The sequence below is a fragment of the Pezoporus occidentalis genome, unplaced genomic scaffold, assembly GCF_034315485.1.
Source record: "Pezoporus occidentalis ecotype Australia unplaced genomic scaffold, CSIRO_AGI_Poc_V1 ctg47, whole genome shotgun sequence".
Lineage (NCBI taxonomy): Eukaryota > Metazoa > Chordata > Aves > Psittaciformes > Psittacidae > Pezoporus > Pezoporus occidentalis.
Window position 1 is genome coordinate 2,939,042 of NW_026915802.1, and position 24,879 is coordinate 2,963,920.

The following is a 24,879-nucleotide window of genomic DNA, read 5'->3' on the forward strand; positions in this document are numbered from 1 at the left end:
GGAACAGAGCTGATAACAAGGATGTTTTGGTTTGGCCAAGGACTTTGTGAGCCTCATGCTCTGCCAGGGAGGAGGGGAAGGCGGGAGGAAGCAGAGACAGGACACCTGATCCAAGCTAGCCAAAGAAGTATTCCATACCACAGCACGTCATGCCCAGGATGTAACTGGGAGTTAGCCGGAAGGGCTGGGAAACTGCGGGGTTGGAGGAGGCATTGATCAGAGCTTGGTCGGTCTGGGGGGGGGGGTGAGTTATCGGTCGGCTGGTGGTGAGATGTCGTATTCTCTTCCCTTGTTATTTCCTTTATCATTATTATCATTGGTGGTAGCAGTAGTGATCTGTGTTACACCTTAGTTACTAAACTGTTCTTATCTCAACCTGTGGGAGTTGCATTCTTTTCGATTCTCCTCTCCGTCCCTCCGGGAGTAGGGAGAGGGAAAGAAGGGGGGGAGTGAGTGAACGAGCCCTCTGCCTCGTTTTAAACCATGACAATGGATCACAAAAAACAACGTTTAGGAAGAAGCAACACCATGAAACTGCAAGAAACTGAGAATCTGCCTGGCTGAACTAGTTCACACCAAGTGACAGTATCTTACCTGTTTCAGTGCTGTAGGAATTTCCAGAGGAATTAAACAAAACTGCAAAAAGGATTGCCAATCACTCTGGTTTTCTTTTAGTGGGTGAAAATACAAGATGTAAATCAAGCACAGTAGGGTAAAGGTATTTCCCCTCTTCTGATTCCCCCAGTGCATGTAACATGTTAAGCGCATTGTGGCATATACTTCTGAAATGTCTGTATTGGTAATGAGGAAAGGTGGGATTTCGCAGGTATTTCACATTTGTTTGAAATTGTTATCCTCATTTTTAGCAAAAGAAAATATACTGGATAATGTTAAATAACTTTCCTGGGTTCAAAAAGCAAGCTTATGCATAGCTTGTATGTAACTGTTTATTCTTTACCCCATGACAAGGTGGCTAGTCATTAAAGATTGCAAGGTGAAGAAAGAATCACATTTAGCTCTGTCATCTGTAAATTATAACCTTTGTTATTATTCCCCCCCCCCCGTGTTTTGCTGGACAGCAGTGATGTTTAAAAATTGAAGTAGGGACTGCTAGTCAAACTAGACTGGTTTTATTTCTGACTGCAGCCAACTCCCTAACCTCTTGAGCAAGTCATTTAAGGTCTGCACCTTAATTTTTCTGTCTACGAAATGAGAAAGCAAGCCTTCAAAGCCACTTTGGGCTTTTCTGATTGAAGGGATCCAGAATTTCCTCACAAGTGGAAGGTTTAACAACTTACGTCCCTGCAACAAATCCAAGGAGAGGCTAGGCAGTTCAGCAGAGACAGCACCGATATGCTGCACCACAGCTGGAGCCATGTTATGGGTGCAGTTATCAAACAGACATAAAAACTTCAGTTCTGCAAGCATTAAAATATATCACCAGCACTTTCATCAGGATTAATTATCCCAAGCAGAGTGCTGACTCTGGTTCTAGAGTGAGCTGGGAGCTCCCTCTGACAGCACATCCTGGCTTTTTATACCTGGAGCATGCTTTCCCTGGGTAAAATCAGTGGCACACAGCAGACCTCAAAGATGATGCCCACACACCATGGGCCAGGGGCAGCTCCACTGCTCCTGTGGAGATCACTGTGCCTCTAGCACTGCAGGGCTTTTGCTTCTGGCCAGTTCTTGGGCTCGGCTGTGGTGGACACACCTGTGGTGGCAGCACACTCCAGCCTCTGCCATAGGACACTCAGGTGCTGCTGCACACACCTGGTAACCACTGCTCTGTGGTACTGCATTATGGAGATGCCATTCCTGGCTCAAAATTTCTGTGTTCAGCACTCAGTGCTGGCAACCAACTCCCAGTCTCAGGCCCCTCATTTGATTGTATCTATTCACTCACCCTATGCCAGGGTCAGCAGACTCATTGCAATCCTTCCTGCTCATCTGCTTTGCTATGCTTTTCTTCTCTAGATTGCAGTGGGCTGCTCCCTCCTTCAGGCTGCCTGGATTGCAGTGGAGGTCCACAGCAGTCTGAAAGAGTGGCAACACAGCACTGGTGCAAGCCACTGTCCTGGCTACAAGGTGTTCAGCTTGCAAGGTGTTCAGCTTGCACTGCTGCACTCCTGAGCTGGCATATGCTCAGTTGCTTTTGGGATGGACACATGTGAAAGTAGCACTGGGACGTGTTTAACAAGGCTTGAGGACACTGTGTGATGGGTGCTTTGGACATCTGAGCTTTTAAGCTCTTCGTAATTTCAACCAGACACATGGAACTAGCAACCAGTCATCTAACACACATGGTGGTGGATATTCACAGGCTCAAAAAAAAAGGGGGAGGGAAATAAAGGGGGGGAAAGGAAGAAAAATTAATGCAGTGCAACTTACAATGCAATTTTCCAATAATTTAATTTCTTCCAGTAGTTTTGCCCACTAACAGAAAAGACCATGCGCAACACTCAAACAAAATACAGAAGTTATTCATTTAAACCAGCACATCATGGTAGGCAACAAGGTGAAGTGATTAACACAGCAAGTCCTTCACCAAAGTTATAGCAAAAAATACACAGCACCCAAGTGTCCACCAGTGAGGCACATGAGGCACAACTTCTGTAGACTCTCCATTCAACAGGCTCATTCAGAGCTCTTTCTTGAATGGACAGGTATAGTTTTTAGTAAAATCAGTCAACAGACTGCTTTTGCTTTGCAGCTTCTGCTGCCTTAAGCTATTAACATTTAATTCTGGCAATCAAGCATCTCATAATATAATTCATATATATGCATGGGTTACTGTGATTGGAGAGAATCTGTTCCAAACAACTCTGATATCCCAACAAGTTTGAATTAAAGGATTTAATTTACTTCAGAAAGTATACCAGGTGCCTGGATCCACAGCCAAAGTAAAGCAAAGTCCAGATATCCAGATCCAAGGTTCTGCACATAGACTACATCCCTGCTTCGCTGGAGGCGCATTCTCCCATGATTGAAGACCAGGTGGATGTTTTCCTAATATTCTGCTGGTGGATTAAAAAAACCCAAACATGTGGAGCCCAGCCAGCTGCAACTGAAGCTCTGCAGAGCCTGTAAATAAGCTTTCTTTATCAACTGCTTTGATCACATTAACTGTGATTATGAGAAGGGCAATAAAGATTGACAAGCTATTTTGGAAAGGCTTTTAGCCATGTGGTTAGTAGACTCCAGTCCATAGCTTTTTCTTAGGTTAAATCACAGTCAGGGTACACACTCTCCTTCTTTTGTCATATGCTTTTAAGTGTCCAGTCATAAGCAGCCACTTTGGCTATAGAGGGAACAGATAACAACTTCCTAAAGTGAGAATGCAAAGGGCTCCATCCCATTAGAAAGCACAAGGAGAAAACATCTGGATGAGACAGCAACGCTACTGAAACAGTTTGGGAGCTAGGATACTACAAACTGAATGCAAGCAGCAAGCTTTGGGAGGGACCAGCTCTACTCTCATGTAGATGAGGCACTGGCCGTATTTTTCTACTTAATGCTTGAGAACAGCATCATTTATATGGACTTTTGCAAATAGGTGGAAGTGAGTTATTATACGACTTGTGGGTAGGGCTGGATATAGCCAAGCATACACAAGGTTGGGAGTAGATCACACATTAGTATTGTATGGTCACAAGAGTATGTGGTCCATCAGGAAAAACTAAGGATCAGGAATCAGTGCTTTTCAGTTCCATTTATATCCCTCATTGCTTGCCATGTATTTTGAGTAAGGAAAACTATGGGACAAGTGCCATCAAGAAATGTAAACAGTCCCTGAGAGGCAAGGTCAGATTTAAACTACGTTTAGCCTGCCCCGTCATCATTTTTGGATTCCCTCCCTCTCACATAACTCATGTGTCCTGGCCAAGACAGTGCTTGGCCCTTCCTTTCCCTGAAATTACATCTGACCTGACCAGAGGGGTGATGACACTCTCTTCCTCTCAGGATGTAAACAAATACTGACTGCCCTGAGTTCTGCACGGTGACAATGATGGATAGATGCTCTGTGGCAGGGCTCCAACAGCAGCACTAAGTCTGTGATGCATTTCCTCCTGACATGGGGATATATAATAGAGCCTCACACTCGGAGAGACAAGATAAAGCACGCAAGAGGCATAGATCAACATCTCCCTCAAAGTAGTGATGGGTAAGAAAGCATCACGTCATAAGAGGCAGTAGAGTTCTGCCTCTTCTCCGGGTTTGCTACTGGCATGTTCTGTGACTATGTTAAAGTCTGGGGGCTTTCGTTTCCCCAGCTGTAATGTCTGGATGGTATACTGAGATTTTTGGAGAGAAGATGCCACAGAAGGCCCAATTTCACAGCATGCAGATGGCATAGGGAGATTTTCCTCACAAGCATGTTACTGCTCATAAACAGCCTGAGGTTAATTTTGCATTGCAATATTTCTCGAGTTCCCAAGCTCTCTCTTCATATGTCTCATGCTACAGACAACATGGAGCCTTCACTTCTGTTAGCAATACCCCTCCAAATTTGTAATCTATGATGTAAGCTGGTGTCCTTGGGCTGAAATGTGGTCCAACAGATTAGAAGACTTGGATCACTGTTCTGCTGACACTATAGCTTAAACTCAGGAAAAAAATATGTCCTTAAAAGTGCCAAATCTGGTACTGAACTTGCCTTCAGGGAATACTGGATATAGAAACCCTCCCAGTCACCCAGCTGCATTACTACAGCATTAATACATTAATACTAAAAAGTCCATGTTTGTAAAAAGCTAGTCTAGATCAGAGAAATTCAGAAGTAGAATTCACTATGAATAAAAGTAAACCTGAGTTGTCTAGCTTTATTGCACACTGCAGATGAAAGGCAGGAAGTGGAATGACTGGCAGTGATGGCCAAAGGGAACAGTAGTTTGCCCATAATATTTGAATGTTTAATTATGAACATGTTACTAAAAATACAAAGAATTGTGGGGTTTATGCTGGTATTCCCTCTTCAGGTTGAAGCTGTCTGCACTGGTTACAGAAACACAGCCACAAACTGGTGCTTGGAAATGTCTTCTTTTTTAATGGCTGCACAATATTTTCTGTCCTCTTATAATCCCCATTGCAGATACTTTCTAGGCATTAGCTGTGGTATATGCATTGAAATATACAGCACCGGCCCAGCATGCTTGGCAATGCATGGAAAAGAAATCACATGTGCTGGATGAACTACAGCAATTTACGTGGTTCTGTGATTCAGCGCTGTAGCATAGTATGCTGCCTTTGCAAGTTACCTGAAAAAGCCCCGCTTTCAATAACAGTGCTAAGCCCACAGAGATGTTCGATGCCTAAGTTCCATAAGGTACTCATAAAAGCAAAGCAGAAGGCGTATTTTTGAATCTGGAAAACCTAAATCTTTTTTATCATGTTTGTAGGATACACAAAACTACTGCAATTAAAGTTTAGATATATGTTTCACGAAACTGATGTCTTTTGGTATACTACAGGTGACTTATCCCTCACTATGTAAGCCCAATGTTCTTTATCTTCCAAAACACGTAACTCCTTCTAGTTTAGGCCTGCAGAGATGATATGCACCACTTACCTGAGTTTTTGTCAGGCAGTCGGTTTATCCTCCATACGATGGAATTAAAGGCATGCTCATATTTGGCAGTTCCCAAAGTTACTCTCATTACTGGCTCAGAACCAGACAGACTGGTTGATCCAAAAGCGGCCCCCTTGTTCACCTTGGCTTTCAAAGATTTCTCCCCCAGGACACTCTCCTTGCGGAAGTTCTTTACCCACTTGTTTGGCACTGGGTAGCGGATCATCACGTTTTCACAAGGGACCTGAGCTAAAGGGTCACGGTTGGAAGAGAACCCAGTGGACATCATCAGCCAGCTCTGCACCTCCACCTCAGCACCACTGATGCTGGCAGCTGTCCTCAGAGTAAAAGGCAAAGTTTTCTCAGCAAAGACAGTTCTGAATCGCATCAGTTCAAACCGGCAGGCATCCAAGGGGTTGAACAGGATAACACGGGAGTTATTAAACACATCTTCATCCACACATGAATGGAACCGACAGCTGTATAATTTAATCCACTTAGTGGTAGTAGTGGGCATAATATCCTGCCTTGCAACTATTTCATTCCCTTTGATCAGGATATCATTAAGGCCTAGTCTGCATTCTGCCAGGCCAGAAAGGAAGCTGAGAACATAGATATGGGTCAGCACACTGTGCTGGAGAATCACACTGTCCCCTTTGGCCAAGATGCCATGAAACTCATCCCTGACATCAACTGTGATTTCTTCCTCCTGATAGTTCAGTCCTACTGTGCTCAGATCTGTTGATGAGGCTGGCAAGTTCATCAGTGTGTCTTGCACAGCACTGATGAAGCTAAGGAAGTCTCCATAATCTGTAGTCCCAAGTTTGATAATTTGCTCTCTCTCTGCTGTGTGAGCAATGGCTGGCTTAGGCTGATACTTCTTTTTCTCCCTGTAGGTTGTGCGGTCCAACCGCACACTGTGTATCCTTCCATTCTCATCATAGTTCTGGAGTTTGCGCTCTGAAATCTCATGATTGATTTCAAGTTTGAATTCCCGGAAAGGTTTCTCCAGTCCTTTCTCATAATAAAGCTGTATACATCCACTGTCAGTCAGCTTGACATATATTGGTCCCCAGTGCCTGGATGACATAATATTCTTCTTCTCTGGGATCCTGAGCATCATTGGCCATCCATCCTTTGGCTGAGCTGATGCCAGACTAAAAAAGGCTGCATCCAGATCATATGGCATCATGGGGTCATCATCAGGCAGGGTAGGGGTGCTCACATGATCTGGGTCTCCAATCTGAAGTTGCTTGAGCTGCTCTACAGCATCTGTGTGGGTTATATTTTTGCTTGCCTCATGGAAACTGATGATATCAGATTCTTGATGAAGAATAATGAGAGAGTCTCTTTGGCTTTTGCCTGGAGCACTGGAGACAGAAGAGCTTTTGGAACGCCTGTCTTGCTCCTCAAAGAATGAGCTAAATGGGTTGATGGGTGAAGGCTGGACATCTCGCAGAGATTCATCCAAGAAGGGATTAGTAGCACTCCATGGTGGTGTTTCAACGGAAGGCAACTTGGTTAAGGAGGAGAGATCGAGTTTTTGAATTTTGGAGAGGTCCCCCAGCGTGCTCTTAGGACGTTCTCTTTTCTTAAAGGATGTAGTGAGGTTAAAGTTAACATCTGGAGTCTGTGTTTCTGCAGGTGGGGTGTCTGTTTTCAAGGGAGAAAGGTTTGCTGGTGAAAAACTGACTTCATTGTCGTCAAAAGTCACCCAGCTGGGAAAGCGAACTGTGGTTGGGGTAGATGAATGCCCATTCATGGAGGTGTTGTTCAGCTGCCAGTTGACAGCCTCCATATCTATCTCTTCATCTTCCTGGAGAGATGAGGAATTGTCTTTAAAAAAAAAGAGGGGAGGGGAGGAAATTTCAGCTAATTACTCTGAAGTTATCTAGTTCTCTTCAAGTACAGAAAACTACAGTCTGCACAACAGTTTGCATGCTCAACAAAGGCATTTTCATATTCTGGGCAAGAAAGATAATCAGAAGACTTGGCTAAAATGCTCAAGAGTCTGTCCAGAATTAACAAAGAAATAGCTGAACAGAGGAAAGGAATGCAGTAAGAAACAGAAAAGGAATGAGAGCAATGATTGTATTGCTCTCATTCCAACATGACTGAAAAGGAGAAACTTAGCCCACATGTTGCAGTGATTTTTTTAAAACTTCCCTCTCTAAGCTTTCAGGCTGCATTTCTTCTCTCCACTTACCTTCTGCCATTTGTACCCTCTTACTCTTGTTCTCATTTTTTCCCTTTCTGTCCCCATACCCTTTGCTCTAGAGAAGAATACAGTAGGGGAGGGAATGAACACTGAGGAAGAGCTCTTCTGCACTTTGTCACTACATATTTGTCTGCACATTTGCTGTTAACACAAAAGCACATGGGATACGGTGAAGACACCATAAAGGGTATGTAGGTGGCATTTTTGCCCAGGATGTGTTCAGCAAAGAGACTTTTTGGGTTACCCAGGGAGAAAGAGTCTGCCAGTCCTTGGATGTCTTTGAAGAATCTCTCAGAGAAGCCGTGATCTAGGGATGTATGTTAGCATACAGAAAAACACTTCTTTTAACTTATGGAAGCTGTCCCCATACTCTGTCAGGACATGGCACCTTTGACCACTATTTTCCTAATCTTGGGCTCTGCCAAGACACTTCCCAGAAGCTTACATCTTACTGTGCTATTTCAATCCTAGCTCTTCCTGGTGGATATAGCTGCAGTGGTAATAAAGTGTTTTCCAAAATGAGCATACATTCTCAGAGTTCAGAAATTAAAGGGTTTTCTTCCCATTTTCTTCCCATTGAGCGAATGAATAAAAGTGCTTCTCAAAATGAGCAGCCAGCATGAAATTACACTGCAGCTACGCCATGGGTTTGCTCTATGTATAATACAACAGTACTAGCATTTGTGCCTGTTGCTTCTGATAGATATATAGGTACTATGTTTTTACCTAAGTCACTGTTCTTCAGTACAAGCAGAAAAGTGAGTGTAAAATGTAGCAGTTTGGTATGGATGCACACCTGTGATATTTTACAATATTAACAACAGCAACAATAACAACAACAACTTAAGTCATTATTTAAATTGCCACCAGTTCCCCACAAAAGATGAGCTTCGTTTCCATTCTGCCTCAACCATAGTAAGACAATTTGAATTTTCCTTCCAGTTATCATTTAGGATATGGAATAGGGACTATTCATGTTAGCCAAAGTCACACCACTAGCTCATTATAATGTCATGAGTAACTTGATTTTCTGGGCCTCTCATCCCAGCTGCATGGGAGCTCACTCAACTTTTTGACCTAAGGATAAAACACACGATCCAAATTCTAAAGGTTAGTATAACTCATAATTACATATGAAGAGACTGATACCAATTTTTTTTCAAGCCACAATAACAACAAAGCAATAACAAGAATAGATAGCTTTTATAGACTATCCATGCATTTCAAAGTATATTTGAAAAGAAGTGGCACTATCTCAATCTCCCTGATTTTCTTCTCTACCCTGACATTCTACTTCCAGCTTTGCGCCATGCTTCTCTGTAGTCCCTGCTACTGTTTACACCACTGGATGCTCTTCCATCTCCAGTGACCCACAGTGGTAAGACTTTTATCTGTTAAATTTTTCCACAAGACTATAGATTTGTGAGGGGAAAAAAACAAGCCACCTTATTACCATTCATCCAAACCATCTTATTATCACCCTAAGAGAGAAAGTAATAAAAACCCCACCAAGAACAATCTGATGTTGTTCTGATCCTCAGGTCCATACCAATACCTTCCTATGTTGTCTCATGCTTTTCCAGCACTTTGGTTAGCAAGCATGTAATCCTCTGAAGCACAGCAAAGGCAATGAAAAGATGTGGTAAAAGTCTCTGATTTTATGGTATTTCTGGGAAAACATTCCCCATTTCTTTTAGGACTTCTAGAAGTCCTATGTTTATAAGGTCAGGGTTTCTTAAGAGTGGATCACCTTTTCCCTGACTGCAATTATAATTTTCCCCTTTCCTATATCTTAGCTTTTGAACTACAGAAATCAAATGGGAATCCACAAATAAAGCAGTAAAAAAATAAATAGAGGCAGATGAGAAGACCTCCTTGAGAGTCTATGTGAAAAACATAGAAATCACCTGAAGAATTTCTTTCTAAACTGAACAAGTTTTATAAAATGCTTGTTTTGACTCAGATACCCAGAAATACAGCAGAAGCTCTACAATAAGATGGTTTCACATGTGTAATCATTTGTGTAATTTTATTTTCTAGAAGGAATCAGTAAACTGTTATTTGATTTGATATGTGGAAGTGTCAAATCTGGGAAGTGAAACAATCCTTCTTTCTCAAACTAAAATCAAAAGCAGATTATTCTGCTGCCAAAGAACCATATGGTTGGGTTTACAAATGTTTGAAGAATACAAAGGTGGTTCTAGGAAAGAGAGGTTTTTAGCTCTGTAAGGGAATGGCTAATAGCAGGCAGTTTAAAAATATAACCATAAGCTAATGCAGCTAAGTGTGCAAAGAAAGTTCCTGAGAGCTAGATGAAATAGTGTGTTTCCCAAGAGAAATACTGGAACCTCTGCTGCAAAGGCAAATATAGCATGGTGAAAAATCCTGTCATGGCTATAAGATGTCTTAGACAATTACTTCAGATTTTCCCTTCTTGACTTTTTATGAATTCCTGAACATGGGTGATAAAGTTTAAAATGTGAATGTCCTTCCATTTGGCAGCACCCCAGTAGGTCTGGGAGAGGACACTTAAGAAAGTGATTTCCCAGATGAACTCCCTGCTTTTCTAACTGCTTTCAAAATTCCTTCCTACAAAATAAATCATGAGGATTGGTTGCTGATGGGGTGCATTCTTCAACCCAGAGTGATTCCTGACTAAGACTAGATCTGCATAAAAAAAGATGTGATCAAAACAAAACACTTGTTTTTTTTTCCTTTTGATTGACTGACTTTGCTTTCTTAAGTAAATGACTTGGATAAGTGTTTTCTTTGCAAAATTAAAACACCTTTTAATTGTCCGTTCTTGTCAGAGTCCAACCTGACAGGTTGCTCCAGCCAGCTACAAAACACAGGAGCAGATTTACGAAGGTGAAGGTGCCAGTAGCTCTGTTTCCTTTCCCAGTGACACCAGCAATGTTAGCCCTGGGCAAGCAGCCTCAGGCTACCCACACAACTATGCATCTCGGCATTCATTCCCCCACGTAAGTGGTGCCTGCAACCAGCACTGGCTGTACCTTACTATATACATGTCTCAGTATAATTACCAAGCCATTAAATAATTGGGAAACTTAAGTCCACAATGAAGAACAAAATGCCAACCTGCATTGTAATGTTTTTTTTTTGTCCACAGACCTCTTCATGTTTTGTTGATTTTACAAGGGTTCAGTAGGGTTCAGTAGCAAAACAGTTAATCATTTCAGTATGATAAAACTGAAAACCAGCATTGTTATAACAGATGTAGAACATCTCACTATGATCAGCCTCTTGTGACTCACTACAAGGAAAGGAGGCTCTGGTTCTCATCTTTTTATTTTTCTTTTTAAAGTATTTTGGCCAAAACCACCAGGTATTATCATGCTAAAGGACACTGATAGAGACTGGAACATAGATTTGTAAGCATTCCTGCAGATATTGACTCTCTGCAAGATCTAACATGTGGAAGGGATGAATGCTCCCATATACAAAAATATGACAGCAATCTAGTTTCCCAGTATGTTGAACTGTTAATACAGAAGCTATGTTTATAACTTCGTACCTTATGGCACAGCTAAGAAACGTTACAAAATCACCACAGACTAAGTAACCATCAGGAGAAGGTGCAAGATGAAAGACTGAGGTAACAGACCCAATCTCTACAGTTCTTTCTTATTTCTTCTCATCCTACTTGGCAAGTTTCTCAGATCACATTGAAAGGATTCATACTTCAGTAACTTTTCAGGTGATCATACTCTGTCATATCCTGTCATTAAATCTCTTTGAATTTAGGTGTCTAAATTTAGGCCATGTAAATCAGTGGCCTGATTAAACCTAGTACAGTTTTATCCCAAATCTGTAGTACTATATAGTCTGTTCCCAGCAGTGGGTTAATGACTAGTTAAATATGATGCCTGTTGCTTGTGATGCAAATTCATCACAAGTCCCAAAAGAAGTTTAATTGTTAAAAGAAGTTAAATAATCTGAAGTTACAAAGAAGTTACATCACTGAGCTTCCATCTCTATTTAAACACAATGAATTTCATCTATGTTCAGTTAATTTATCCCCATGTGTCTCTAATCTTTATAAACTCTCGTGTTTCATTTTAAGTGTAAGCCTTCATACAAATACTAAACCGAAGATGAAATACAAGCAAATTATAACTTAGCCCCACACAGCTAGATTGCAGCAGTCCTCATACTGCAAGAACAATGTTGAAAAGGACTGTGCTCCATCTACCATCTTAAAGGGCTCTAGAAGTTTCTGTGGACTTTAGTTTTTGATGTTTTGAGATTTTCTTACCATTCTGTATCTACACAAATGTATGTATTTATGGGAAGGCAGAACAACTGTATTTCAGGCATTTATGCTTACTGTGCTTTGCTGCCCTGAATTATTTGCCTTCTGTCTCCTTCACTCATGCTGCATCTCAGTGCTTGGAGAGGGAAGAGAACATCTTCCCAAAACCTGAGTCTGACCATTAAGAAGCTGGTATTGGACTACTCATTAGAACAGTGGTAGTTGCAGCTGAAGTCTCGTTGCAACCAGCTATGATGCTACTTGAGTGCATTTTTTTGTTTCACCTGTTTTCCTCTCCTTCCTGTTTACCTTTATTCAACTGGAGAAACTAATTAAACAAAGACAGCAGTTCAGTCAGAGCCCTGTCATTATTCCTTCAGAAAATGCTCAAGATAACAAAATTTGTTTGTAACTTAGAACTTTCCTGCATGATTAAATTTAAAAATACTCAGTATTTTTATTGTGTTACGTTTACTGAGTAGTTAAAACTGGGTCGTGAAAAAAAAAAACATTTCAGATGTGTATGGAATAACTGAAACAACATTTCAGCAACTCATAATCTATGCACTGTTAAGTCCCCTTTTCCTTGTACTGATCTCAGCTACACCGGCTGCTCTTGGCTGCAGCTTATATCTCTGCAAAAGTTTCTTACATGTTCTGCAGTCTGTGCTGTGCAGCAGGCTGGGCTAGTCTTAAAACAATACCAAGCATCTGTAACACACCTCATGCACAAAACTGGTAAATTAGATTCCTACAACAGATATCCATATTCAGAAAAAGTGTTTTCCAAATATACTGCTTAGGTTTTAGTCTGTAAACACTTAACAGTTAGTCTACTAATACTCTTAGAATTACAGTCACGAACAAACATATAACCTATCCAGAAATCACCAAGACATTATAGCAGAAGATAGATATATATTCCTGGGACTCCATTTAATAACAATTTATCATCTGAACAGTAGATTACAAATTACAGATAGTTCATGAAAGTCATGGACAAGGTTGTTAGTGTCCTGAAGAAACTGCCAGATCTTAATGCCAGGTAGGAATTATGTGGCAAGAAGTTAGAGGCAATAAGGAACTTTAAAATGGAGTAAAACTCTCCTAGTGACAGTTAAAAGGCATTAGGTACTCTAAGAAAAAGCACTATTTATCACCTAAACCCAGCTTTCTTGCTTTTTGTTTTGTTTTGTTTTCCTGTGTTGTTTTTTCTTTTTCAGTAAAGGCTACTTTACAAAGAAATTGAAGTAAATACATTTTGTTCTTGGAACATACTTACAAACTTCTGTGTAAGACAATGATAGTGAATGGGTCCCACAACTATTACAGAAAGAAGGTTTTTTTGATTTAAACCCAGTTGAAAGTCACAGATCTAGAAAGCAAGTGTTCTACCTGAATATCAGTTCATGTGCTTCCATTAGCTGGCCAGAAGGTGGTACATTAAGACTGATAAAATTAGAAGAAGTCTTCAAGATTTTTACAAGATTTAGACAACACTATGCCTGCTCAAAGAATTCACAATATATATGTGACATAATAATGCTGTTTTATAATTAAGAATCATTTGAGCCAAATTGTGAACAGATTTCACATAAGCGGTGGAAAAAGCATTAGAAACTGCTTGTTTTTCCTTAGAACTTATTTCTATTAAACAAACATAATAGACTCATAAAGTAAACACCACAGCAACTAATCACACGTACGTGATTCATTACAAAGCAACTTTGTTTCTATCCCTGAAGACATAGCATAGATACCACTGACATATTTTTATCAATGTGTCATCTAACTTTGCTCTCAGCAAGGTGTGCTCGGTCCAGAGGTGACCCAGACTGTGACTACACCCTAGCCTTAACCATTATTACTACCACTGGAGTACTTATGCTCTCAGTTTGGCTAGGCTAGACAAAGCTTGCGTGTGAGGTGACACAGAAGAGCTAGGAAACACAAAGCTGAACCTGTTCCAGCACAGGGATCAAGAGAACTACAGGTTCTCTGAATCTCTCTGCTTCATCTTTCATCTGAAAGAACAACGAGCAAACAAGAACAATGGAAGACATGCACATAGCATTTTTCAGAAGCAGCTCCTTTCAAAGTACAGTAACGAAGATAAACACAGTCTGACTGAATGGACTTTGGACCTTGCTTCTACCCAGACGTCTGCTTCCATCTCTGATTTTACTCAGCTCTACGTACAGCATATCCTTCAGTAGCAGAACTGCCACTAAGACAAGACCACAGAGCTCGTGAAGAAATATTCTGAAAGTGAACAAGGAAAGAGAGAAGCTCCTGCTAGCCCAGGATATCTTAGGAATTCATTCTGGCAAGCAGAATAAAACTGTAGCCAATCCTTCAAATGCAAAGACAATCCCACATCATCTTGGAGGAGCTGATACTAGTGGTTACATAAATCTCTCATACAGAGACAATATGCTACTTCATCCTGCCATAATTTTACAAACAATATGTGATGCACTGGTTTTAACCTCTTAAGTTTTGTCTTCAGTGCTTGAGATAGTACCGTGTGGAATAAACCTGACATTCACGGTGCCAGACTGCAGGTGGAAATGTGCCAGCTACTGGATCCTCTCAGAATTTGGGATGCCATTAAGCAGCACAGCCTTTGACTGCAAAGCAACTCACTATGGTCTTATGCATCAAGTTATGAATCCAAAAGACAGCTGCAGTATTGATCCCAGGATCAAGTTTTATATCATATCAAGTCAGCAACTCACATCCTGTCTGCCAGACTTGTCTGCATATCTCAGCTTATGTCATATTTACACATTACCTTTACCCTGAGCAACAGCAAAATTATTTACAAGTTATGCCACTGCTATTATTAAAACAAACCAACCCAAGGACTCATTTCCCAATTTGTAATGTAAAGCTCTGTGAAAACTTGAACTTCACCTGTATATTTGAATCATTTAATTACCCGATGAACTGTAAAGACAGATTTGTTCTATAGACAACACAGCTGATAAATATTTGTAAATTATGGAAGCTAACAGTATTCCAGTTTTGCCTGAAGCTTATGATAATTCTTTCCAACCCCGTAGTTTCTTAGAGAAACATTTTCTGTTTAAAAGTGCAGAGAAGACCATGTAACTACGTGAGGGTAGCCAGTTTGGTCAGTCCTTCTCGACTCAGAGCATATGAGAGCTACAGGGTACAATGAAGTTTCATGAATTAACAGGGGAGGTGCTCAATGCAGAGCTGAGGAGCTAGAACAAAGCCATGTGTACGTGAATATGGCTTCTATTTTTTAATTCCTGGGGGGATATTCGACACATAACACAGAGGACCAAAGGCAGTTGGCTGGAAATAGTGTGAGAAAACAGAAAGGACAGCCTGACCTAAGTGTGATGCCTGACCCAACTGGCCTGCTAAAACAACACCCCCATCCTCAACAAATAATAATTACACGTGCTTGAGAAGCAGCATGATGCAAAGTATATGACATAGGAATGGGCTGCAAAAGGCTCAGGTGCTGATATGAACTCTGACTGGCTAAGTGACCTTCAGCTAGCAATTTATGCCCTCTGCTCCTCATAGTTTTCTCTCTGCAGCAAAGCAAAACCACTAATGTAATGGAAAGTGTTAATGGCTGTTGTCAATTTGATGAAAGGCTATGATAACTCATGTGACAGCTTGTGGGCTTCATAGAGACCACACAGATAAATGGAATAAGCAAGGGAACCAATTAGGGATAGTAGAAGCTGTGGCCCTTGGCTGAGAAAAAGGTAACTCATGTATGCCAAGGAATGCCCTTGTGCACTGCCTACTTGTAGGTAGGTGTATCGAGAGGAGAACAATTAGAAATGTGGAGAAGCTGCAGTAAACAGGTAAGACTGGATGCTTAAGTACAGGATTGGCTGTAAACTGCAAGGAGAAATGCTGGGCATCTCTGTCTTACTGTTTGTTCTTCCCATATGCTGAGAAACAGAGCACTGTCCACATTATTTACAAGCAAGAAAGATTCCACCAAAAATATTGGAGGTAAGCCAAAAAGGTCCCTAGTGCCATTCAGCAATTGTCTGAGATCCAAGTATGACAAATACTGTTTTTTCTAAAGAGAGAGAGAGTGCATGGCATGGTTCCCTCTGCCAAGACTGACCTGATATTAACTGGCAAAACTGATCATAGAAAGAATTCATTTCTCCAGCTCTCAATGAAAACTGTCACATGAATGAATAAGATTCAGTTATTTTTTAATGCGTCTGTCTTGCACAATGTTGGAACACCAAGAAATATTATCAAGGAGACATGTTCTTATACAAAGACAAAATACAGAAAATATCCCTATTATTTTGTTAGAAAAAAAGCACAAGTATTTAATACCTGATTTTGCTTCAAATAAGGAGCAAGGACTGGGACAAAGAAAAGCTTGTAATACCAAGATTGAGTAGTAAGGTCAGCTGGAGAACATTTATAAAATGGAAAGAGATTTGGGACTTCTTCCAGAAGTGTAAGGTGAGCATACAGTTGCTCCTCACCCTGGGATTGTAAGGGCACAAAGACTATTTATACCTCGTATTTTAACTGTGCAACTGAAGGACCTTAGGTGGGAATTGGGATAACAAAAGTAGGTTGTTCAGAGATCCCAAACAAGAAAAGCTTTGCATTGAGTAAAAATACCGAGAGAAACCCCATAGTTTCCAGTTACCACGACCTTGGAAAGCAAACTCTTGTTGCAGTAGATACTGAAACATGCTTGTTACAGTCAGATAGGCACCACTTTATTCTGGAAATAAAACTTTTTCTTCAAAATCCATATTATGCTGTTGCTAAAGTGGTTGCAGGGTTGAGTCAGGGTGCTGTGTTCCTGTTTTTCACCCCTTGAGGCCTTTAAAGATGTGTTCTGAGCAAGATGGTTTATACAGATAGGACATAGTAAGAAGAAACATTCCCACTGGTGGTAACCAAACTTCAGCCTCCTTTATGGTGACACTGTTCTTAGTTTTTGCCCATCCAGGAAAACTATAGTGACATTACATGAGCTGTCTTGGACAGTGTTTCTAAAAGCACAGCTGTATTGGCCCTGCCAGTCTGACAGCACAACTTCAACCAACTTTGGAGACTAAAGGAGCTGACCTAGCTCACCCTTCACATGCATATAACAGAAGGACTCACAAGGATGTCGGAAAATAGAAAACTTGGCAGTCTGTTCATCCAACCACATTTTAGGTAACTGATCTTGCTGTATGGCCCTCTGACCCAGTCTGAGTCTTGTTATTATCCCATGGTGCTATCAGCATCTCATCTCCAACCTCAAGGCAGCTGCCGACCAGCCCTGAAGGCTATTATGAGGGAATGGCTTGTTTTACAACATATTGCTGTGATTGATGAGGCCATTCCTCCCTTTGCACACTCATCTGTTCCAGGTCTGGGACTCCCTTAGTGCAGCCCTTCCTTCAGCCCAGGCTCCCACCATAAAAGCCCAGCTGTTGTCCAGCTATTCACAATTGCAGGAAATCAACAGAACCAAATACTGGGCTGTTACCTATCTTATGTAATTTCTAGTTTTGTTTTTCCTTTTTGTATGTGTGTGTGGAGCTACCACATTACACAGGATTATTCAGGGTCACTCCACAGCAGCAGCCAAACAGAAATGATCCAACAAGCAGTTTCTTCCTCTCTGCCTTGGGCCATGCTGGTGTGATTACAGTGAACAGAAAGGCACAGGTCTCACTGTTAAATGTGGGAGTTTGACCAAAAGAGACTCGTATGAAGAATGGAAAGAAGTAACTCATGATGTTATCACAGCACTTTGTGATGAGAAGTGAAGAGGAAACCTGTACTTCCTCCCCTTATGCACAGACTGTAACTTCCCATCCCTCTAAGTTATGATTCTGCCTGGGGGGCAAAACACAGGGTATACACTGTCCAAATTCCCTTACACTAGTCCTGCATAACTTCTCAGCCACACTGATTTCTTACTGTAAAGTTTTAGCTCCCCCCATCACCACCTAGTCTTTGCTGTTTGTCCTCTTTCTTCCCCAAATAATGCTCCGCATTCTTCTGATGGGAGTGCAAAGGGGGAGGAATTCAGCTAAGTGACTTCGTGAAAGTCACCTCTTTTTCTTTGTAAGATGGAAAAAAGTTACGGAAAACATTAAAATAATCCTGTGGAGAAGTAAACAAGAGACCCCAAATGTCAGCCATATCAGTTAGTGAGCCCCTTACTGTATACACACACACATATGAATATATACATGAGAGAATAAGTTGTCAGCTTTCAAAGTGATGAAAGTTTCCGTCCTGGGGCAGCAGTTACTAGGAATCAGGCAGGGTACAGCGGCTGGATGGGATGGGGCTCTGATAGTGTGAGGGCAATCCGTGTATGAAATACACCACAGAAAGCTAAGTGGAAATAAACTTCTGTATGCTTGAAAAGCGGATGAGACCCAGCAGGTCTTCAGGGTACAGGACAAGATTAGGTGAGGAAAAAATCAAAAAGGAGATTGACAGGGTGATAAGAAACCTTACTGCCTGTATCACCAAACTGCATAGCTGGTTTGGTGGCAGCTGAGAGACAAGAGCTGAGCACAGAATGTGACTGATGTGAAGGAAAACAACAGGGCCCCCACAGCTGCTGTGCCCTGTAAACAAAGCAAGGCTTTCTGAAGGGCCATGTGAGATTTTGCAGAAGAGTGCTGAAAGAACTGAGGTCTGCCTGAAGGAAACAACAGGGATTACAGAACCAAGGAACCAAGGGATAATAAGATAATAGGAGGACTTTACTGAGCTTGAAAAGAAAGCTACCCGGACTATAAAAGGCAAAAATAATTATTAATGTATTCCTATAAAGGGATGAAATGGACATTCAAGAAATGAATGGGCAACAAACACTTAACAGGTAATTAAAGTACCCTAAAGCTGCACTGACTGCTGAAGGAGATTTGCCCAAGAACAACACTGCTATGGACAAGAATGACTGCCTCATTATATTTGTTTATATTATATTTATATTCACCCATTATATTAGAAAATTTCAATAAGTCAGTTGATTACTTCCTAGGAACAGAGTTTTTTTTAATTCGTGAGATAATGTTGCAGAGGTGTTTCAGTATATCATGGAAATGTGGGGTGGGGAATTTTTTTTTCCCTGCTGGTTTACTTGGGTACAGTGAATAAACTACTCACAAAGAATCAGAAATATGTGTCAGATGAAAATGTACCATCAGCAGTCTACTAGGTTAACAAGTCTAGAAGAAATATCTAAAGGGGCTTAGACACATGATGCAGTCTGATCTTTCGTGCTGCATCTCCCAGGTTCGCAGGTTGGTACCACTCACTGAAGTAACGTCAAGGTCAAACGGTGGAAATAAAAAGACCAGTCATGTGGACAAGAACATGCCCCTCATGGGAAGCTTTGAATTTAACATCTCATGTGAAATGGCATTTCTTGTAGGATTTGTTATGCATATGAGCGCTTGAATTCATGAAGGAGAATTCTGCACTCACTCTGGTTTAACGAAAGCATGTTTCTGCTTGGGACAAGGAAAGAGATTGTACTGGGAGTGTGTTTATTTGAACCAGAATTAATAATGTCCTAGAAGTGCTGACAGTTTGGAAGATTTAATCCTGTATTTACTAACTCAGCAACTAACTCTGATCCTTCCCGCTAAATATCCTCATCATCTGTGCACCACAACAAAAGGGGGCAACCTTAGAAAACAAGATACCTACTTAAAACGTGGTGAAATCTGTGCTTGAGCTCTGAACAAAAATCTCCCTTGGGTCAACTGTGCTGATGATTTTGGATATGAAAATTGGTTCACCCATAAAGCAAACTGAAACCCAACTCTTTTATTATCGGATCTGAGCAGCTGTCAGATGGCAGTAACCCGACTATGCTGGGGTAAAAACTGTGCCACACACTCCTGCGAGTGAGACAGGCTCCTTGGAAATAGTTTCACCAGGCATCGGGAAGCAATTACCGAATCCCAGCAAAACCTAATTATGGCCCATCTCCTCCTGTGAGAACTATCATTTAGGAGAAGCCAGAATTATTTCTCTTCTCTCTGCCCTATAGTTAAAACATAAATTAAGTGGATGATGTCCCCCCTCTTTAAACTTTTATCCCTGTTTAGTCTCTGCTTTGTGCCGTGCCTTTTGTCTCCGGGACAGGCTGCCTCGCTGGGGCTGCGCCCCCCCTGCCTGGCCACGGGCGACGGGCAGGCATGAATGAACAGGAAGGAATGTTAACCCCTGCCTGCCCTCTGCCTGCGAGGGAAGGGACAGGATTGCCGCACTGGGGTAAGCGGCGTTTTAAGGCAGTGGCAAGCGCCGTCCAAGTGCGCAGGGTGCAGATTAACTTTCACGCAGGGCGCTCATCTGGAGCATCTGCTTGTCCAGACAAGCCTTTTTGCTCATTACAGAATTGATATTGACCAAAACAACAAGCACCAAACAGGTTAAAACCCTAATGTGCCTGGAACTGGCATCCATCTGAGCCCACCAGAAATGCTGGAGAAAACAGGGCTGTGCTCAGTTGCAGTCATTTTCCAGGATGCTTCGGCTCAGTAGGGATGCTAAGAGGTAGTTTTGCAACTTAAACATTCAGCAAGAACTAATTCTGCACATTTTATCTCTTTCTCCCACACAGCATGTTACAGTGTGAACCATTAGCAAGTCATTTAATGGAAATGGCAAACACTTCCCAAGCACAAAGAATAAATATAGATAGCATTGGTAGCATTACCCTCTGTAAATTCAGAGTCGAGTTAGGAGAAGGAGCTACTGGAATCCTGTGTGTTTAAACTAACTTTTGGCTCTCAGAATCGAGTCTCTGGAGTATACACGTTTATACACTCCACACTTAAGACTCGCTGTCCAAATTGAAAGCTCCTGGTTACTTTTGTGATAGGCAAAACATTTTTTTAAATGATCTCTGATAGAAAAAAAAAATAAAGAAAAAAGATCAACTGTTAGCCTTTTACTTCCCTTCTCACTACTGTAATGCCAGGGTACAGAAATAGAGGGAACAATGTCCAGCAGACAAAGCAATTCCCTTTTCAGCCAAGAGCCGCCTTGTTTTTGATTCGGTTGGAGGCTCAAGTATCTCCCTGCAGCAGCTGCCCACTCCAACAGTTTGTAAACTATGTTCATATAAATACACTGAAGTCTGAGTGTTTCTTTATCATATTTCTGGCCTGCAAAGCAGACTGAACATCTCTTGAGAAAAGGAGCTCTCATGAGAGTTATCTGAACTTCAGGTCAGGACACAACGTCTCCTGGATCAGCATTCCTGACAACATTTTAATGATTCTCTGTTGGTCCCAGCTGGAACCTGTACATGCCGAGGCAGCTGCAAACAGACAATAAGCTAAGCTCAACTGAACAACTTCTGGCTTTGGAAAACCTCTGGAGTTTGGCTTCAATCTGGGAAGGAGAAAGTTCAGGTTGATTCTTTTCCTCTACCTTGCTTCATTGATTTCCTAGTAAGGGACCACCCGGAAAGCAGATTGCCGTATCTGCCTCTGGATGGCCAGATGCCAAGAAGATTGCTGTACTCGGTGAAGACGCTCCTGGGCTGGTTAGGCTGTCTGCACGCTGCATGATGAGGCAGATAAGAGATGTAAAGCAGAATTCCTGTATTTGTGAGCAGCAGTTTTGCTGAAGAGACAAAAGGGAGCCTCTCTTGCTACACTGAGCTAGTAAGAGCTCCTTTTAGATGGAAATAATTCTGTACATCTCTTTTACTGTCATCTGTAAATGTGTTTTACTGTGAATGGTGTGTTCAGTAGTATGTACTTTGGGAAAATGTGCATGGAGTTCACTCAGGTAAGGAGGGTCGGGGGAAGTAGGGCAATGGTATGGAATGGAGGGTACCTTTAGAAGCAGTGATTCTGGAAAAGATTTGGATGGTTATCACTTCTAGTGCAATTCTAAGGCTAAAAAACTGACGTAGTATTAAGGAAGAGAGAAACATGAAACAGAAGGGAAGTCATTCCACTTGTGTATGTAGATGGCCCGGTTCCTGGTGGACCACTACGACCCAATCTTCTGTCCAGAATTCAGGGAAGTAGAAAAACTGAGGAGGGTTCAGAAAAGATCCACAGCAACTATAAAGGAATAAAAAACCCCATCACACAGCAAACCACAAAAGCTCTATTTAATCTGCTCTGCAGGAGATTCGGGAACAATCAGTCTGTAAGCTCCTACACAGAAAATTATGAAAGAAAAATTGCTGTGATTTAATAAGTGATATGTGAGAGTTGGAACACAACACAGAGAAATTGAGATTAGAAATCATGCAGAGTTTTAATAGCAAAAGCAATTAACCATGGAACTGATTTACCAAAAACTCTGTGCAGTGAAATCTCATGATACGGGAGTCCTTTAGGGCAGGTAAGGCTTAAGTTCTCACAGGGACTAAGTCAGGGGTGTGCTATGGTTTTTGATATGCAGCAGCTCCAATTACATGATCAATTTAAATCTTTTTGACCTTTTAATCTGCATGGGAAAAAAAAAAACCAGCAATAATTATTTAAGTAGCTCCATCTCACTCTCCTGTTGTGTGATGAATTTTGAAATAGTTGCATGAATTTTAGTGCTGCTCCCTCACAGAAAAACATGTAACTAGATTAAGTATGGAGAACTGAGGTCAAATTGAGCATTTCAGAACTGGCTGTAAAGAATGGAAAGTAAAAGTTACAAAGAAAGCTAGGCCAGTATTCAGGATGCCAGATATATCTGTGAAGATGTCCTCACACAACCTGATCTCAAAGTCCTCAGACCTACATGCTCCGACACATAATAATACTGCAGTACAAACTGCTGCTTAAAAATAACAGAGGAAGAAAAAAAAGTTGTATCAAATTATCCTCTCTTGTAGATCACAACATAGCTGAATTTTGATTTCTGCACTGCAGAACTCAATTCCAAATTATGTGCTTATGTGTAAATCCAGCTGCTTATTCTTGCATACACGATGGCAATGCATTTCTTGTGTTTTCAACAAACACCAAAACACTGAAGTCCCCTAACAATGAAGCACTTGACGAATCTGAATTGCTCACTCACCCACTGAAATTCTATACAGAGCAGCTCAGAGCTGTTAATCTCACAGCAAAACCTGCTTCCAAACCTTCCCATTCTTGAGCACCTCAGCAGGCACAGAGAGAGATTTCCATTATCCTGTCAGCAATATTTGGAGAAAATTCACATAGCTCTTTTTTTCATGTTTCAGTTTATCTTCTTATACTACACAGAAGCTTTTATCAACAAGGAAGCAGCCTACTTTTGCTTGTGGGATCAGAAAAGAAATAACCTCCCACAAAAGTTCATGAACCAAGCAGCCCTCCTCCCCCATATCCCTCTCGGCTTTAAAACACGGTGCTTTTGTACCAGTGCAGCAGGCACTAGGAATAAGGTGCAGGAGGACATTACATACTGATTTAGCTGTATACATACAATTTGAAATCCCCTTTTTAATCACTTGCTCCTGGAGGACTAAAAGCCAGCCCTCTGCCTCATCCTACCAGTGTTCACAGCATCAAACTCCTCCTGTAAGTAAAACTTTCCCAAGTTACTGGTATGGCATTCAAGGTTCCCTTGGACTTCACGGGAAGAAAGTTAATGTCTTTCCCAGTCTTCTCTCCCTGTAGTTCACCCATCAGTCATCCTCCCATATTCCCACCCGACCCCGTCACTTACGGCCCCTGCTGTTAAGAGTACCTTTCTTCTAAATGAAGTTTAGATGCGCCTCCTCCCACCGATGCTACATTCAGAGCGCTCAGATGAACGGATTCTCTCTTTGCTGCACTTACCCGGGGCTCAGATAACTTCAGTTTGGCGGTGCCAGCTGCAGGCGCGTCGATCGGGCTGGCTGTCTCTGCCCAGGTTTGTCCATGGCTGCCTCTGTGGGAGCCGGGGAGGGAGGTATGCACTCTGCGTGCTGGAGCAGGAGCCGTGGCTCCCCGCCTGCCAATCAGCCCCGTGACACTCCGCAGGGTGGGCAGGGCATAGAGATGGAAAAATGTGCAGGTTTCGTTCAGATCTGGCACTCCCAGGAAAGCAGAAGGTGGGGGCAGGCAGAAAGGCTGGGAGCAGCAGGCTGAACGGGGACGAGACCTCGTGTTAAACGCTGCCAAACAAATAAACTAAGTTTTGCTTTTTCCTCTTTCGTGTAAAACCTACCTTCTGGGGGCAAAGTTAAAACAAACCCCAAAACATTCCAGCTGATCACCTTGCAAGAAAGGCAGCAGGCTGCTCCCTTGTCATCAGCTGAATCACTGTGTCCAGTTAACTCTTCAAATACCAGATGGTTTTAGGACTGGGATCTTCTTTTGTCCCCTCAGGGGAACTGTTTTGGCTCTACTTCAGATTGGGTAAATACAAAGGTAACTTTTAGGTGCAAAGTACTTGCCACATGTTAAAGAAGACATGCATTTTTATTCTCTACATTTTCACCTCCTTGGAAATATTTTCCTATGTCTCTCTCAAACTAAAGGACAGAAATTAGAGGGTGGTTTCTGATCATTGGAAGTAAACGAGATTCTACTGCAGTCTTACAGAAGGGAAACAAAAGGCATAACAATCCTAGTTTTAAAGAACAAACAAGACAAATTTATGATGGTGATAACAGAATATGTCTATTTGTGATAGCAGGGGATCTGACTTCACGATCCAGGAAGTTATTGTCAGTTCTTCCCATAAAAGCCAAATGAAAGAAGGAAACCTAACCTACCCACCAAACAGCCAAGATCACCAACACAGAGTGCTCCACCTGCCAAATACACTTCTGGGTCTTTCCAAATGTCCCATTTTAGGCTACGTCATTTCTGCCCTTGCCTCACCCCTGCC

The 24,879-nt window shown here is 41.7% G+C and overlaps 1 protein-coding gene across 4 annotated transcripts in view; it reads right to left on the bottom strand.

Moving 5' to 3' along the window:
- Nucleotides 1–24,879, bottom strand: part of STON2 (stonin 2) — a 70,247-nt gene that overhangs the window by 1,735 nt on the left and 43,633 nt on the right. For all 4 annotated transcript variants that reach the window (XM_062636233.1, XM_062636234.1, XM_062636235.1 and 1 more), the window contains exon 5: nt 5,570–7,405. In XM_062636233.1, the coding sequence (XP_062492217.1) occupies nt 5,570–7,405 (1,836 nt within the window). The remainder of the gene's footprint in view (nt 1–5,569; nt 7,406–24,879) is intronic.